Below are 18921 nucleotides of genomic sequence, written 5' to 3'. Positions count from 1 at the left end.
TGATATGCGGGGAGGTGTCAGGGTGTTGTTATGGGAAGTATGACATAATGTGCAATGTGTGAATGGATGGTGGAGAATAAAGAGATGCTCAACCGCAGCTCCTGTGTGTGGTGAAATCTTTTTGCATGGTAAAGGCTGAGCAAGGCGCTACACACAGCACAGCAAATTTGGCCCCTAAACTGACTTGCATGAAAAATTAGTACAACTGGCCCATTGTTGACATACTCAATGCATTTCGCCCCCCTCCCCTCCCCCACCCTACACTGAATAAATCACCCACATAACATAATATAAATTGAGAGGAATATTGCAGCAAGCGTATCCTGACACATTTAGCATGAATGTCCAGCTTATGCATGTTCTTGAACACAAAGACCACCTGATTTGTAAGTGCCCACACTTTTGAGACAGAAGTTATTTAAAATGTTTTACCAATGCCCGAGTTTATATAATTTGGTTTAAATATAAATCCTCTGATTAGAACTTTGGTCTTCTAGATCCACTATTCAAGTTCACATTATGCAAAAAAAGTATTAGTCCTTTTACACAACAGAATAAATGGGAGAATAAGCATCCCTGTGCACAAAACGGTAAGTAGTCTTTTTCCAGGCACCTTTGGGAAGTGTTGCCCTCCAAGCTCTCACAGTGCACAATTGCTTGAACCGATATCTCACTCTTAAGGCCCAGGTAAAGCTTTTCAATAGTCATCCTATTTGGCTTTTTGGCTTGGAATAGGCACTGAGATCCAGGACCCTCACTATGCACCTATATACCAACCTGATACACATTGATACTCCAGTACCAAGACATTTGCAGGGCCCCTACTATGTACCTCTATCCTGACCTCCACCATGGACTGATAGCCTAATACTGAGATATTGACAGAACTCTCAGGATCTATACCTTTCCAAACTAGTACCATGAGCTGACATCTCAGAACCAAAACATCCTCGAAGCTCCGATAATGCGCCCCTGTACTGCCTCCCACCATTCACTGATGTCTGGCTATTGAGAGATTTGCTTAGTTCACTAAGTGCACCTCTGTTCTGAGAGCGCCACACACTATTTCAGTACCGAGGCACTGAAAGCTTTGATCTGCACCATTCACTGATCTCCCAGCACTAAAGCATAAGGTAAGGTGGTTCTAACTAAGTAAGCGGGACACGTGGTGCAGAAAACTGCGCAGCCTGCGATGTGTAGGTTTAACCCTAAAGGGCGCATGTGCAACAGAGCTCTGTGTGTTACCTGCAAGCCAGAGACTCCGTTACAAAGAAGGCAGCTTGCAGGGTTAATGCACCTTCTGCAAAGTCATCTATATGACTAATGGGGAGAAGCTGCAGTATCTGCCTCGCCTTCTAAAATATGTATACACGGTGTGATATTATTTTTGTTGTGCTTTCTCCCGTTTACCCAAAAAAAAAAGACAAGCAGCGGAAGACAGGAGATTATTCGTACGTTTCCCATCTCCACTTTACAATGAAGATATTTTGACAGCTGAACACAAAAAATAAATGGAAGCTTCTGATATGAGAGTTTAGGGCAAGCCAGCACTGCTTTAGTATCTCATGGCTACTCCCTCGATAGCTTGTTACCGCAGGGGGGCAGCAAACTCGCATTCCTGCCGGAAGGGGCGGCGATGGCCCCCGCCTCCAGCAGATGGCACTGCAGGTAAACCCCTGTTGCCCCGGTGCTGTTCCAGCCCGAGTCACACCTGCTGTCACTCGGAGAGTAAAAAGAAACAAGATCTTAAGCTCCCTCCTCCAAGCTGGGAGAGCTGTGCCCGCTGCCGCTAGGACATCTGAGAAAAAGCCTCAAAAGAAGGGCCGTCCCCGACTCCTCCCATCGGTCCCCTACGGTAGCTCCCCATGCTGGAGGACAGCACAGTCACAATGTTTAAAGCAGAAAGAAAGGGAATTACCAGAACCCTGGAGGCGAGTAGTAAACCTGGAGGCAGGCACACACCTGGCAGCGCAGGAGAAAGGCTGGGCGGGCATCTGTTTTGGTACCTTCCCCGGCAGGGACGAGGCTAGCCAAGTTTAGGGTCACAAAGACATTGTGGGCTCACCACTACAGCTACGAAGGGGCAAAGAGCACATGTCGTTCTTTTCTGCTAAATAAGATACCGTACTTTGGGCCAGATTTAAGAAAAAATGAAGATGCATGTCACTGCTCCATATTTGGCAGCGTGCACGCACCGTCATTTTCAAAACGCAGGGAAGCTTCGTATTTACTAGACTATGGCACACCCCTGTATTTTCCCCCTGCGCCGGCACTAAGTATGCTGCCTTGCGCCAACGCACCAACCCTTGCACCATGGTGCGAGGATGGTTGTGTCATGGGGGAGATTGTTTTTGTGTGGGAAGGAACACCTTCCTGCAGAAAAACAATCTTTAATAGCGATTTGTTCTTTCTATGCAGCACAAATAGAAAGAGCAAAAAACACAGAGAAAGGAAAGCATTTCTCTTCATTGCGCCATGCTAATGCCACCCCTGGGGTGGCGTTAGATTTTGGTGCTGCCTCAGGCTTACGAAAACTTGTAAATCTAGGGCAGCGTCAAAATGCAATGGGTGTTGCTGTGGCATGCCCGCAGTAACACCCATTGCACACCCCTTCCACACAAAGGGCTGAGTGTGAAGAGGCCGTATTTACAAGGTGGTGTTAAGCCATAAAAAGTGGCTTAACGCCAACTTGTACATATGGTGCAGTGCATAGCGCCAACGGAGCGTCACTAAAAGTGACGCTCCGGTGGCGCTAGGGGCTCTTAAACATGCCCCTTTATTCTTACCTCGAACCAACTGCGGCCTTAGATTCAGTCAGTGAGTGTTATGTGAGTGTGACTGAGTGTGTCTCTCTTCGCGTACACTATGGCTTCCTCGATTGCTTCTTATCTGAGAGAAGATCTAGACAGCAGGGCCTTTGCTTCCATTGTAGTCTCTTTCCTGTTGCTAAATATCCTGTCTGTAAAGTGGAAGACACTGTAGCTTCTGTTTAGTCAGCGACATGGTGTGCAGAAACCCAGGGACTATATGATGTCCTAGATTGCTCTCGGAATACAACATGGGCCAGGTTATGAACAGCTGTGAACACCAGGGGCCATTTTACCCAAAGAGCCCGGAGGGGGCAACAGGCATGTGCGCCCGCTTAGCACACTCCCGGAGCACTTTAGTATTATAGAAAGGGCCACAGACCCTTGTGCTGCCCTTTCTGTAATACAGATAGCACTAGCCCAAATATAGCACCAGCGCTATCACCAGAGTGTTCCCTCGTTTGAATGTGGGTGTGGCTCCATGCAAATGAGGGAATCCCTTTCCCTCTGTGACTGTGCCGTATTATAGATGCAGGCGCAGAGGCAAAGAAGCTGTCAGGAGGTGCACTGAAAGTGCTGCACCTGCCACTGCACCCCCCTAATGGCAGCCCTCTGGAGGGAGGAAAGGAGGTCCTATGGACCCCCAGACATCCCCTAACAGGTGGGTGCAGTCACTCACTGCACCTGTCTGGAAGGGGATCTTTAATCCCACCTAAAAGTGCAGGTGGTTGCCATCTGTACAATGAAACACGGAGCAGCTGCTTCAAAGCCACTACATTTTTCACCTGAATGTGCTGCCCTGGGAGCAGCGCAAGTTTGTGGTTGCCCTGGGGACAGCGCATTAAATGGAATAGGGGGCACATTCTCTGTTTGCGCCCAGCGCACCTGTTTAAGAAAGCGCACCCTATGTGTAATAGGGCCCGTATTAGGGATAGGGTGCATTTTCCATGTTTGCGCCATGGCACTCCTTAAAGCAGGTACACCATGTGCAAACAGAGAATATGCGCCCTACTAGTCAAAATATACTGCCCCCAGGGCAGCAGCAAACTCACGAGAAATACAGAGGAGGTTTTTAAAAGCTGCTCTGTGTTTCTCTGTGCAGGAGGCAACCCGCCTTCAGCTTTCAGAGGCATTAGGAGATCCCCTTGCAGGCAGGTGCAATGATTTACTGCACCCTCCTGCAAGAGGATATCTGGGGGAACATAGAACCCATTTTCATCCCTTGAGAGGACTGCCTTCAGAAGGAGAGCTGAAAGTGTGCCACCTTTTTGTGGTGCACTGAAAGTGCGCCTTCTAAAGGCATGTTTGCCTCTGCGCCCACCTACGTAATACGACACGGATGCAGAGGCAGAGAAATTCCCTCATTTGCATGGGGCCGCACTCTCCTTAAAATGAGAGAACGCCCTTTAATGATAGCACTGGCGCTATATGTGGGCCAGCTCTATCTATATTACAGAAGGGGCCGCGCGGCACCTTCTGTAATACCAAAGTGCCATTGGGGGCACACAAAGCGAGTGCAAATGCCAGTTGCACCCCTGGGGCATTTGTGCAATAGGATCACAGTTTTAATGCACTTGCGCTGTCTAAAGTATTTTCATTTAACCCAATATTATAGGGCCCAGATGTGCTATCCAGTGTGCAGATGTGCACATTTATCTCCTGCAAGAAAAGCAGACACTTGTATGGGATTTCATTATCCTCCAGTACATGTGGTTCAGCGCCAGTGATGATGATACTAGTATTGGCCATATACTCCAATATGTGTATAGTATGGTCGCATTATTATTATTGTTACTACTTTTGTTATTGTTAATTATTTTTTATTATTACTAGGACCAGTTGCAAGCTAGGTGGCACTGTCTTATGCTTTTGCACCAGACAGTCAGCTACTTTAGCATGCTAAGGTACAAGCTATTGCAGAATTCCAAATAACAGGATAGTACAGGCACTGTCACTAAACACGCCGAGATCCCGATACTAGTGGAGCTATTCTCCAGAGAGCTGGAGTTGATTTAAGTAGGATATTGAGGCAAACTCAATTTTTGACCCCAAGAACAGGCTGCTAGTGAGTCAGATGATTGAGAAAGGACATCAGCTTAATGCATGTTATGTGTGATTTTACCCCAAGAACTCACCGCTAGTGAGTCAGATGATTGAGAAAGGACATTAGCCTAATGCATGTTATGTGTGTTTGTAAAGCGCAGTATCACCCACGAGGGCATCCTGGCAGTGAGCAGGTGTGTGTTCCTAGCCCTGCCTATCTTAGGTTACTTAACTGCAAAGCAGATCTTCAGCTTCTTGCAGAACTCTTGAAGAGAAGAGGAGGCACTGATGTAGAGTGGGAGCTCATTCCATGCTTTAGGAGTGATGTAAGAGAAAACTCGTCCCCCTGATGTGGTCCTGTATATGCGTAGGATGTGTGCGAGTAAGAGTCGTACGGAGCGGAGGTGTCTGGGTGATTGGAAGTGTTAGGTCGCAGACCAACGTGTGGGCAGGCATGGAAACCTCCATGCTCCTCCTGTGGTGTTGGGGGGGTCGGTGGTAGCCAGTTTATGTTTGTCCCTGAAGCCCCTGCTGAACTGCATTCAGTTTTATTTTAATGTTATACGCACTCTGTAAATCTGAGTATGAGAACCAAGACACTTGTGATCAGAAGGAGACACAGCTGTGCATGACTGATAATCTGGCCTCAGTAGGTGTAGGTGCAATCTGGCATTTTTATATATTTATGTATGGTGACATTTTGGCAATCGTTGAATTCTGTCCATCTTTAGGCTATGTTTCTTAAGCCTATTTTTTCCGATGCTACAAAGAAGGATTCTAGATATAGCTAGGCTGGTATATAGCAATGTATGCCGACAGAATTTAAAACGTAATCACTTGACTGCGGAAGCAATGGTGTAATCCCAAATCATGTAAATTCTAAAGACTGATAGAAAATTAATATTTCATCTAATTTATTTATCACCTATTGTAGTAACCTATTTCTACTCATCATTATTGTTGAACCAGATATGTTTGCTCTCTTCCTGATAAACTAACATACAGTTTAATTCCCAGCAAGGGCAGACACCGCTGCACCTGGCCGCAGAGAATGATCACTCTGAAGTGGTGAAGCTCTTTCTGAAGCACAAACCAGAACTTGTGACCACAGCCAATGTGGAGGGTTCAACGTGCGCCCACATTGCAGCAGCCAAGGGCAGTGTGGCCGTGATCAAGGAGCTACTGAAATTTAACAAGGTTGGGGTGATCACGGCACGCAACAAGGTGAGAGAACATGTTTGTTTTCTAACTGACCTAGGATATGGTGTCTCTTATGGCAATGTTTCTCTTATGTTGGACTACCTTTCTGGAACCCTTATATGCTATCATCTCCTCTCAGAATGACAATTTTGCATCTAAAAAGCAGATTAAACAATTACCTCTTTTGAAGATACCCTGTTAGTAGTGGGCCTTCTTTCAGTTCCATGAGAAAGTTGCAACTCTGTCTCATGCACTGAGCTATTAAAAAGCCTTCAAATGTCACAGTGGGGCCATAGGAATTTAATAACTGGTTAAGTTAAATCACACAATACAATAGTTTTCACTGCTATTTGTTAGAAATTGGGATCCTAGTTGGCAGTGGTATGCACCCTGTCCAAGTAGGGACCATAATCCTAGTCAGGTTAAGTCAAAATACACTACCTAAGTTAACCTGTGCTCACCCTCTGGTAGCTTGGCTCAGAGCAGACATACCTAACTTAGAAGGCAATGTGTAAAGTATTTGTGAAACACACACAGTAATCACAATAGGTACGCCAATAAAAGACTCTGCACAGGTGTAGAAAAATAAAGCTTGTTTATCTGCATAAATCAAGACCAAAACAACAAAAATCTGATCAGTTATTCAAGAGATATTCACTTTTTAAGGCTAATCAAAAAACACTGCACGTAATAAGTAACAAGACAAAGAGTGATGCTGTGCACTCTGTAATGCGAGAGCACTTTGTTCAAGTATAATACGGAAATACCCTGGACGTGCTCTTCCTCGAGAGCGGCCCAATGTTATGTTTTCAGGGAAAACTTTTCCCCTGCGGTAGCAAGGAAGCTGTTGAGACCATGGGGAGTTGTTAAGGGGGGCCGGCAATCTTGGAGCAGAGCAGGCAGGCTTAACTTAGAAGGCAATGTGTAAAGTATTTGTGCATCACACACACTGCAATCACAATGGGTAGACCAATAAAAGACTGCACAGGTGTAGTTTAAATAAAGCTTATCTGTGTAAATCAAGACCAAAACAACAAAAATCCAATCAGTCAATCATGAGATATTCACTTTTTAAGGTTAATCAAAAAACAGTGCTTGTAATCGGTTACCGGACAAAAGGTGATGCTGTGCACTCTTTGATGCGAGTGCACTTTGTTCAAGTATTATATGGGAATGTCCAGGGCATTCTCTTCCTCAAGAGTTCCCAAATGTTATGTTATGTTTTCAGGTAAGACTTCTCCCCTCCTTGTTAGCAAGAAAGCTATTGAGACTGTGGGGAGCTGTTAAGGGTGCCGGTGGTATCAGGGGAAATCACTGCTGCGGCCACAGGTGTCGAGGGTTAAGGATGGAGTGCGGCAGTCGGTCACACTGAAGCCACTCCATAATCCTTGACAAGCGGGTGGCGGGCCTGCAGGGAAGCAGCTCTGCAATCCCTGACACAGCGGGTGAACTGCAGGGAAGCTGGTCTGCGATCCTTGGTGTAACAGGTGGGGAGCGGCAGGGAAGCCGCGCTAGGTTCTTGATAAAAGCGGGCCGAAGGTTGCAAAGAAGCCGCTCTGGATTTTTTGGATAAAAGCGGGCAGGCAGTTGCAAAGAAGTGGCTCTCTTTTTTTTGGATAAAAGAGGGCGGCCCGGCTCCAGTCTGTCACTGGGGGGTAATCAGCTCCATTGTGTGGGCTCTGGCCACTGCCCTTTGAGATGTAAGTGGGAACCTTTCCCAGCCTCCTTCCCAGGAAGACCCATCAGTATGCAGATGAATGCAGATGCAGTTGAGTATCCTGTGTTATGGGTGTCTGAAGGGAATGTAAAAGTCTAACTGTCACCTAGCCCAGCCCAGGCCAGGCGTATATTGAAGACAGGCTGTAGGCACACAGGACACAGAGGGCACAGAAATGCCCACTTTCTATAAGTGGCATTTTTAAAATAGTAATAATAAATATGGCTTTATCAGTAAAGAGGATTTATCGTTACCATTCCAATGATACTAAACATGATGCAGCTATGCCTCTCTGATCAGGAATTACAGCTTAAAAGTATTTTAAGGAATTCCTAATGCTGGCCTATGAGAGGAGTGGGCCTCACAGTAATGGAACACTACTTTGGGAGCTTTTCATTAACGGGGCATGTAAAACTAAAAAGTACATGTCCTGCCTTTTACTACGATCTATGAGGGCCTACTTTGGTGGTGTCTTATTTCAGGAAAGTGCCCCTTTGTGACATGGTCACCCCCACTTTTTGCCTGATATTCGATGCAACTTTGACTGAAAGTGCACTGGGCTCCTGGTAACCAGTCCCCAGTGCCAGATCTCTTTCCCTGAAACTGTGCAATTGTTCCCCAATTGGCAATACCTTTGGCCCCTATAAGGCCTGTGTAAATGGTACACCTGGTACCTAGGGCATGGGTACCAAAGAGAGTCCCCAAGGGCTGCATCAGGGTGAGGTTGGGCAGCCACCCTCAGGGACCCCTTACCTAGCACATGTACACTGCTATTGCAGGCTGCATCTCTTGGTGAAGCTAAAAGTGAAAACACAACATTTTCACAAAACACAACATGGCACACAGTCTGTGTGCCATGTCCCCTAACACTGCATGCAATATATGTATGTCACCCCTACAGCAATCCTTACAGCCCTAAGGCAGGGTGCATTATATCACATGTGGAGATATGCCCCTGGTATGTCTTTTTCGATAGACATAGTCAGTGAACAGGGAAGCCATTTTAAGTACATGTGCTTGACACTGGTCAATACAAGTTCCCCAGCTACATGATGGCTTCACTGAAAATAGAGATGTTTGGTATCAAACATCTAGTGTTAATAATCCCTCATTGATGCCAGTGATGGATTTATCAATACATGAGGTTTCCTTAGAGGTGCCCCCTGAAAACCTACTATCTATCCGTGTGCCGATTGACTAGTTTTAGCCAGCCTGCCACCACCAGACATGTTTCTGACCCCCAAGGATGAGGGCCTTTGCTCTCCCACAGCCAGAAACAAAACCTGCTGTGTTAGCACACCCCTCCCAACAGGATGACCTGCAAATCTGCATTCCAGTGCAGGGGCTTCAAAGAAGCCCACCGCCCTTGGTATTCAGATCTGGCTTCACTCAAAAGAGAGATGCAGACCTCCCTGCCCCAGGGCCCATTTGGCACCTGGACAGGTGGGAAATTTAGTATTCCAAGAGCTGTGTCTACCCCTCAGATCAGCCCCCCTCCCCCCCAAGGCGAGCTGCCTAATGTGGACACAACATTTAAAAATCTGCCATCTTGGTGTTGGCAGAATCATGAACTCTGGGACAGGGTTATGCCCACTTCCCACAGGAAGTGGTCATATAGAGGGTGTAGTGACCTCAGGGGTAAGTAGCCCATTGGCTACTACCCTTCACTCCCCTAAGGCCCTTAAATTCTGTATTTACGGGAGGCCCTGGCACCATGAAGTTAGATTCCTGCTGACCTACAAAGAAGGAGGACACTCAAGAGCTGCAAAGAAAGACTGAGGAAGAAGCACCTGACTTGGCTCCAGCCCTGCCCACCTGTCTGCTGTTCCCACCGCATTGTGCCAAAGTCGACTAGTCCTGCATGCTGCTGTGCCTCCAAAATGACTGGGAGGACAGCCTGCCTTCAACAAAGACCCAGCAACTTTAGTGGAGCAGCGGAGCTGCTTCACTTCATCTTGCAGGCACCCCAGGAGACATGAAAGAACTCTGGACTGCAAAAACTCGACACCGGAAAGCACCACTGCACCCATGCCGCCTAGCCCGAGCTGAAGTGGGCCAGTGGTGCCAACATGGCCCCCCCAGCCCTTCAGAGCCAGAGCCCACTGTAAATTCCCTGATGCCGCCTGCAGTCTCTGCACGCAGGCCCCCCTCAATCGCGAGTGCTCCCGGTGGAGAAAACCCAAAGCTTCAGTACAACTCTGCACCCGTTGCCCTTGACCCGTGGAGAAGAAGCCTGAAGATGTCCCCACATCCCCGAGCAGCTCAAGACTTGAACCCACCTGTTGGTTCTTCTTGACTGGACTCCCTGTCTAAACCTTCAGCCTCTTTTCAACCAGACCGATCTCCATTGACTAACATTGGGCGCCCAACGCTGTACTACACCTCTGCGCTTGGCCACCCCAGTGCCGCCCGGTGTGACTTGTTGGTGTGATCCTGACCGTTTCCCAATAATTACCTTAAGTCCAGTAGATTGGTCCTGTAAGTCACTGAACTGTACCTGTTTGCCATATTTGTTTTTCCTCCATAGGAAAACAGTGCAGCTTCCAAAAATTGCACTGTCGACTTTTCAAAACTGTAAAGATTTTTCTTGCAAAAGTACTTATCTGCTTGTATTGATTCTGGTGCCTAAACATACATAAAGATACTTGCTATTTTTGTAAATTGGCGTGGATCTCCTTATTGAGTCATGTGTCTCATTTATTGACTGTGTGTGTTTATTTGCAAATGTCTAACATTCCTCTCCGATAAGTCTAAGGCTGCTCGACCACATTACCCCCTAAAAGAGCACTTTGGGATTGCTAGGGCAAGTCACTGTCCACTAGTAAGGGAACCCCTGGACTCTTTGCATGATATATCTCATTTTAATATATCATATAAAGAGCCAATGTCCTACAATTTTATGTAAGAAAAGGGGAGTTTAAGACTTGGCAAGAACTTTTAAAAGCCAAGGCGGAGTGGCAGCAAGACTGCACACACAGGCTCTGCAGTGGCAGGCCTGAGGCATGTTTACAGTGCTACTTAAGTGGGTGGCACAATCAGTGCCACTCACTAAAGTAGACTGTAAAACATGTCTCAGGCCTGACCCGGCAACCAGGGTATGTAGTTTTAAACTTTGATTTCGACCTGGCAAAATAACCCTATCCCCAAGCCTAAATCTTCCTTTTTAATACTTATAACTCACACCTAAAGTAGGATTTAAAAGCCCATAGAGCAGGATGGTATGTAAAATGTAGGACATCTATATGTAATGTTGTACATGTTTTGGCCGTAGTTTAACATTGGTTTACACAGTTACAGTTAGTAAGTGCTAAATTCAGTTTGGCAATAGCTGGAAAAATTGTTCAAGGACACAATTTAATAGTAATTTAAAATGAAACTTAATGGTCAATCGGATTTCATATTACTATTTTGTAAATGGCACTTTTAGAAAATTGTAATTTTCCTGCCTGAATTTGAGAGCCTTTTTCTGCCAGTGTCCAACTGTTACCTGACCGCTGATGGCTCCCCTTTGGTGAGATGTGTATTTCTCTAAGATAGCAGACAAAGAGCTCTTGGAGGGAAGGGGATTCCTCCTTTGACAGGATGGACTTGGTCCAGTGCCTAGCCCCTTCCCTTTTGTCTCTTTGATCAGGCTGGCTCCACACCCAGTGGAAGAGGAGGAACTGACTCGAACTGGTTAACAGGGTGGACAAAGGCTTTTCCTCTACCCACAGACTGGCACTGGGCCCAAAGGTGGACCCTATAGACCTCTCTTCAGAACAATCCTGGACCTGTGAAGAATCAGAAGAAGGACTCTCCTGCTGTCTGAAGAACATGGAGGAAGAATGGACCTGCTTCCCTTGAATCTAGGACCCCAGAAGCAACTCCTAGGGTAATTTAGCTGACCTCCTGTTTGAAATACAGGGACACAACGAGCTTCCAGAGGGCTCTCTCCCTGCAGCTAACCAATTCCAACTGGACCTGCTCTGAACCCTGTAACTTGATGGTTTGTCCCACTGAAGGGGATTTATTTTTCTTCTAAATATTTTATTATTTTCTTTAAAGATAGAGCATAACAATAGCCATATAGTACAGCTAAACATAGAGTCTACTAAGCAGGCTTATAGAATCAGAATCAAACAGAACATCTATCTGAATCCTTCTACGAAGGATCATAGGTGAACAGAATCAAACTTCAGAAGTATCAAGAAGCAGTAGGTGATAAGAAAAGCAAGGGCAACGGAGAGCCTATGTAAATATATCTCCCAACTAAATATTCTAGTGCCCATGCAGACTCAGATATTAGAGGGGGTTACAGTAGGCAACTACAAGTCAGACAATGGAGGTAAAATAGAGAAGAAGGGAGAGGTGGGAAAAGTGTGGGAGGGGGAGTGCCATGTGGGTATTAAACAAAGAGGAGAACGTGATTGTGACATCTCATGTTTGAAAAAAGTACAGAGTGGGCTTGAAGGGCATCAGTTGATGGCCATACAATTATCCAGTGTGTACCGGATTGAGTATGCAGTGCCAGGACTCCCCATAGAGTGCAATAGACTTATATGTGTACTTCTGAGACAGGTAACCCATGCCCACCATACATGTTATGATATATTATTTTGCACCTTCCGTTCCAGTAAAATGATTTTAATAGCCATTGTGAGTAAAAGAACTAGAAGAGCCAAGTCTTTGTCTGGTAGGTCTAGCAGAAGGCTGGGAGTGCATGGGCCTAACATTATAAAGGGTAAATTTAGAGAGATATTCACAATAAAAATAGCCTTAAGTTGTTTACTTATGTCGTGCCAGTATGAGGTAAGCTATTCCCATGAAAAAAACATGTTTTCCAAGTGTGCTTGGGCTTCTGCACAGGAAGAACAAGTGTTGATGGCCTCTAGTATAGAAACTGTGCCAATGTCATCCAATACGAGCAGCAAACCAAAATAGTCAACCACACTTCCCCCTTGGCACACACATTTTGTAATGCGATGCTCCTTGCCAAAACACCCGCTGATCCCATGGTGCGACCAAACGGAGGTCGAAAAGGGCAAAAGCAATATTCCAGAAGAAAGATGATAAATCATCCAATCAGATTGTATCAATGTATCCTTTATTTTCTTCCATATAACGACCAATAGCCAACGCATTTCGTTCTCCACATGTGAACTTCATCAGGGCATACTATTTCATACAGGTAAAACCCGTTGTCATCCTTAATTCATATCCACTGTAAAGAGTTATATAATAATCTTCAGAATATTCCAAACTAAAATCTCTTAGTGTCACAAATGACGTCCAATATGAGTTACAAGTTTCGATCAGTTAGGCCATAATAAGCCGCTTGTGTCGTACACCAATATTTTAGACGTCAAGTGGCCACCCCTTCTGGATTGCTGAATAAATTGGATAAGAACTGAAGGATGGAGAAGTCCCAATTCAGAGAATCTAGATTTGATTCCACTCCACTGAAGAAGATTAGTCTTCCGGAAAAGTTTATAATTCCGAACGTTGAGGGTTTTATCAGGACCGATGCCGAGCATCATTTGAACGACATTGAGGCCTTCCTGGGCACGGACCTCTGACTTTGCTCACTTGGAGCTTTCTCACCTTGGTTGATGACCGCACCGACACACCACTCTTTAGCAAAGCACCGTCATTGAGATGCACTTCAGATCCCGCATGCAGCTTAGCCCACTTTTTCTCCATTAAAGTTTCTAAGTCAGAAGGTAAATTTTAAATCTGCACAAACCCAGCCCCTGTATATGGGCCGCACTCCATCGCAGTCAACCATGACTTTGACTTTGACCCTGTTTTGTGCAACCTGATACACAGGGTTAGTGCGTTGAGTTTTTTTGTGCTATTTTTAATTCAAACTTGAAAAATTCTTATCTCCAGTTCAACTTATTGGACTTTTGTCTTTTTGATGTAGTTTTATTCATTAAAATATCCTCTATTATTCTAAATTGGTTTGGAGTTTTTTCTTTTGCTTTGTTTTCCCTTTATTACTGTTTTAGTGCTGCATAAATACTTACACTTTGCTTCTACGTCAAGCTGGACTGATTTGTGCCAAGCTACCAGGTTTATTTAGTGCCTTTAGACGTTCACCATAACAAGGATTGTGATTAATACTTGAGGTGGGGACCAGCCCCTCAACTAATACTCCAGTTTCTTACAGTGCTGAATTTCTAAAATGTAAGTGCTGCCCCCCAAAATGTTTCTAAAGAGTCTGAGCGAGGCGGAGCTGTCATTGAGGCAGCAAGTTTTACATTATTATCTTTTTAATCCTGTCATGTCCCAGTAGGAAATACCTTTCCCCTATGGACCCAGACTCCCAGACCCCCACCCAGGCCCACCCTGCCCACCCATTAGCCTTGCCGATAGTGACATGAACTTTGTCGGGACAGAAGAGCAATACTCTTGCTCTCATTGCCACTGTTTGTGGAAAAAGAAAAAGAGTTACCAACAAACAGACTTGTGAACGTTCACTGTAGGGGCTGTCTTCTATTTCTACTAACCTTTCTCGAAATAAAAGACTGATATGCTATCTCCACAGTAATTAAAGCACTTGCGTGCTGGGAGTCCAGGACATAGACAGTAAAGTCCTCTGAAATAGGTGTTGGCGGTGCTCACGGGCAGCCATCAGAAAAAAATAAATACTGATTGGACCCAAAGCTCCTGTTCTTTCAAGTAGTTATAACTTACGCCCTAAGGTAACGTTAACTCGCGCCCTTGCGATGCACAGTTTTCTTATCAATAATTTTATTGCAAATGTTGCAGTGAGAAAATCAAAGATGCCATACAAGATTTCATCAATGATAAAATATATGGAGTAATTAGCTGTGCATGGCGAAGGCACAAGTTATAGTTAACTTAGGGTGTGAGTTATAGTTACTTCAAAGAAACCTAACTATAACTGCTGATTTTCTATGGTTTTGTACAAGTAAATTCAGAACCTATCTATAATGTCCCTGTAACCTTTGTTTTTTTCAGTGAATTTCTGTTTTTTTTTAACGTAAAGTAATTTTAATTACTATATACGGTATTCCAACCCCCGCCTGCGGCCAGGCCTTACAGCCAAGCACTTATAACCAGCCTTTGGCCATGCACAACGCAGGTTGGCCACATCGCCTGTCTCTGTCAGTGGATCTGTGAGTGGGTGCGTGAGTGTCTGAGTGGGCCTGAAAGTGGGTGTGTGAGCCGATGAGTGGGTGTGAGTGGGTGCATGAGTGTCTCAGTGGGTGTGTGAGTGGGCGCCTGAGTCTCTGAGTGCATGTATGAGTGAATGAATTAGTGTATGAATAACTCTGTGATTTTTCTCTCAAATGTTTTCATATTTGCAAATATTTTGCGAATAATTAATGAAAATTCATGAGAATTACCAAATTTGCGTGAATACCGTGCATGGTGACAAAAATGATCTTATACCTATAATTTGCCCCTAAAACACACCTATATCACACCCTTGGGGTCAGGATACCTTCACCCTGACCCCTTATGCCACTTTCAATTTGGATTTTCACCCCAGGGGACTGTGTCCCATGAAATAAAATGGCAGCCACAACTGCCAGTCAGGTTGCGGTCAGCCAATTGCAACGCTTCTTTCTGCACACGTATTCACGAAAATTCATGCATTTTCACGAATTATACATGAAATATTCGCACAGTCATCACGGCCAGAGATATACAAATTTATTTTCCCTTTAATATCTCAAAAACTACTGAACGAATTCACACCACATAAGCAAAAGCATGACGTGTACCAAAAGCTAGCATTCTGCCACATTTGGTGTAATTCCGTCCAGCAGTTCGGGCTGTAGACGTGTCTAAAGGTCCACGGGAATTAACATGGGAAATGCAATTTTTTCCACCCACCCCCTTTTTCTCGGCGCCCGCTTGACGGATCAGCCCGAAACTTTCTGTGTGGAACAGGAATCATCGCAACACTTTTTTGGGAACATTTTGTGAAGATTCGTCAAACCGTGCGAAAGATATAGGCAAGTCAAAAAGCACTGTTTCTATGGAAACATGGCCCTAACTATAACTACCTAATGACATATGTTATACTTACCTGTTAAATTTTAACTATGCAAATGCCTTTCGTTGTAAATGCATGTGTGGTAAAGGCATATTCCTGGTAAAGCCTTTCGGTGTAAAGGCATGCGTGGTAAAGACAAATTTGTTGTAATGACGGAGGGGTAAAGGCATGCTTAGAAATGCAATGTGTGGTTCCGTCATACAAGCGCAAAGCATGTCATGTCACCATCCTACAATCTGCGCTGAGCTTTACTGTTTACATCTCCCATCCTTCTTCAAACAGTTGCTTTGTTGGGCTTTCTCCAGGAGTCCAAAACAACTAGCCTGCCCTCAGTGTTGAAAAACCTTCTATCTCTCGGAGTCTTACGTCATTCTGCACTCTCTCTCACATTGACAAGAGTTTTGAAGGAAAAAAAAGGGCCAAATGGTGCATTACACTGCTGAAATATTCCAATACTTTCATGGTGTGCTAAGGGAGTCCACTCTCCACAGGGGTATTGAGCAAGGGCATCCATCAATGACCGAGGTCCCAAAGATGCTAGTGTTAGACATCAGAGCTATCCCTCAGGTAACATTTATCTTCATGCCTTAGCTTTTAGATAGCACAGGTAATGTGCCAGGATCCTTAACTTTACAAGCTAAAACCTCACACAGCAGAGGTCCTACCGGCATTAGCAATGTAGCTAGCTCTTAAAACTCCTGTGACAGAAAACATGCACGGTTTGAGTACACTCGGCAGCAAAGGTAATTGACAGATCTGACTGTCCTTTGTCTTAACTAGAAGTTCCATTCTTCGAGGTCCACTTCTTTTGTTACATGACTTATTACACGCAACATAAATCAACCTAAGGTGCCCAGGATCACATTGAGAGGCAGCAAAAATCTGGGATGTCATCGGGTGAAGATTAGCCTGAGTTGTCTGTCCACTTTCCATCTCAGAAGTCCCCTTATCAGAAAGGTGCTGCATTCTGGATTTCAGAATACAGAGGTCGATTGGATTCGTTTTCTTATTTTGATTAGTATAGTGTCGGTTTGGCATCAACTAGTTTTCTTGCACAGTGCATTACCAGTAAGCCTTTATTCACAATCTGTTTTAATCATTTGGTGTGTTTTTCACTAATCTCGCTCGCTCCCCCCGAGTGTGTCTCTCTTTTCTTTCTGTCACTCACTCTTTCTCTCCCTCCATCCCACTATCTCATTGCCTCGCAGCACACTGCTCTGCCCCACTGCTGTGCTACAGAAGAGGTGTTTCTTGGCTCACAGAACCCCTTGGTAAATGCACACCCGCACAGATCCGCAGCACCTCGAAAGGCCACGTGTACTGACAAAGATGTCAAGCCTCCTCGGCCAGCAGTGTGGCATACTTTACAATACTCTTCTTTCGCAACATCGATTCAAATGTTGGTCCATTTCTGAACCTGAAAACACATCCGATAGTACTTTCAGTGTAATTCGACCAGTTTCCCTTATTTGCAGAATGTTCTGGCCTGGTTAATAATTAGAGGGAGAGATATGCATGGTCTTCAGAGCAGATGCTTTGGCGCTGGAAGTAGGGGGAATGCTGCAGCACCCCAAAAATACTAAAGCAAAAAGAAGTACACTGTTCCAACAAAGGAGAATAAAGGGAACCTATTTCTACAGGAGCGAGACCCCTCAAGCATCACATTGGATGTCTAGTTTCATCATTGGGAAAGCTTCTCGTTAGGCCGGTGATGCAATGCCTAACGGGCTCCCCGAAGGGAGCTCTTAACCGTGTTGCAGATGGAATGAGTAATTAAATTAAATACTCAGGCAGTAGTGGAGAGAAGATAATAAAATTGGCTATCCATCTAAAGATACTAATCATGAATTTTAATCAGCGTTGGGAAGATGGAGACCAAGGTTAAAAACAAGGGGAGAGACAAGGGGTGAGTGATAATGCTCACATGCTCTCAACACTTAAGCAAGAGGAACAGACCAGTTGTGGTTCGGCTTGACAATAGGTCTACATGTTTCGCGTCCACTGACGCTTCATCAGGACCAAAAATATGACAAAAACTTCTCCAGTATAAGGATAATTACACCAAACTTGGGAAAGAAAAAGAAGACAGTCACTTACTTTAGTGCATCTGCTATGTCAAAAAAGGTTGCCCATCCCCGGTTATAGGATAGAGCTCCTAGGGATCGCTAGTCAGAGGCTGGAACTGACATTAGTGAAAACGTCGTTCGTAGGTCCTTGCACCTACTTAGCTGACCACGTCCCGAATAACCACGCTGGAGTTCAGAAGGTGAATGAGCAGTAAAGATGCCTTTACATTTTGTTCTCATCTTGTCACATTTGTTCAATGACAGGGGCAATGTCTTCTGACAAACTCCTGCTGACTTTTTTAACATGGAGATTGGTGTTCACTTTTCTCCCTCAGACAGCAAATCGTGTAGGATGTCACCCAAAAAAATATAAATACCTCTGAATGAACTGTACAAACATTTCCCAATATATCGGGAGTTAAGAAAGCACAAATTAAGCACTTTTTTGAATTTCTTAACTGTAATTGATCATAACAAATCAATTCACTTGTTCACTTGTTGATGCGAAAATGAAATATTCGATGAAACACGATTTCTGCACATTATTGTTTGTGCGCTGTATGGTTTATTAGTAACTGTAGGTCTGTGAAAGTTTCGTCACCATTTCAGTGGAAAATGTGCTGTCTGTAAATGACAGTGCAGTACCACACCCTGCTTTAAATATCTTAGCTTCAGTGTGCTCCAAAATGCACCCCTAGCTACATACTACACCATTACTACTCTCCTACACGTGTTCTTTGTGCGACACAATACCTAAGACTTTAGCAGCCCCCCCACTCCGAGAGGTGTTCCAGCACTTATCATTTGGAGCCACTGATGAGTATTATATTTATGATGTTGACCCTTATTGTACATTATTCTAAGACCATAAAAATACTGGGGAGTTCGTTTGGAGAACTGCATGAATCAATAGTTCTCCTACCCCCCTGTGATGTGAACAGCCAGGTGTCCCTTCAGAGCCTCTTCTGGCTAGCCACATAAAGCCTCTTCCGGCAGCCCAGTTGCCACAGGACCGGTGGCTCAGAGCTTCGGAAGGCCTACCTGGAGGATGAAAAGCGGCTGGTGCTGTGCATTGATGGG

The 18921-nt window shown here is 44.9% G+C and overlaps 1 protein-coding gene across 3 annotated transcripts in view; it reads left to right on the top strand.

The window, feature by feature from the left end:
- LOC138282863 (serine/threonine-protein phosphatase 6 regulatory ankyrin repeat subunit B-like) overlaps window positions 1–18921 on the top strand; it is a 366276-nt gene that overhangs the window by 301474 nt on the left and 45881 nt on the right. For all 3 annotated transcript variants that reach the window (XM_069220832.1, XM_069220833.1, XM_069220834.1), the window contains one exon: window positions 5868–6074. In XM_069220832.1, coding sequence (XP_069076933.1) covers window positions 5868–6074 — 207 coding nt within the window. The remainder of the gene's footprint in view (window positions 1–5867; window positions 6075–18921) is intronic.

The sequence above is a fragment of the Pleurodeles waltl genome, chromosome 2_2, assembly GCF_031143425.1.
Source record: "Pleurodeles waltl isolate 20211129_DDA chromosome 2_2, aPleWal1.hap1.20221129, whole genome shotgun sequence".
In the NCBI taxonomy this organism is placed as follows: domain Eukaryota; kingdom Metazoa; phylum Chordata; class Amphibia; order Caudata; family Salamandridae; genus Pleurodeles; species Pleurodeles waltl.
The sequence above is the reverse complement of the archived record's forward strand: the minus strand, read 5'-3'. Positions and strand labels throughout refer to the sequence as shown.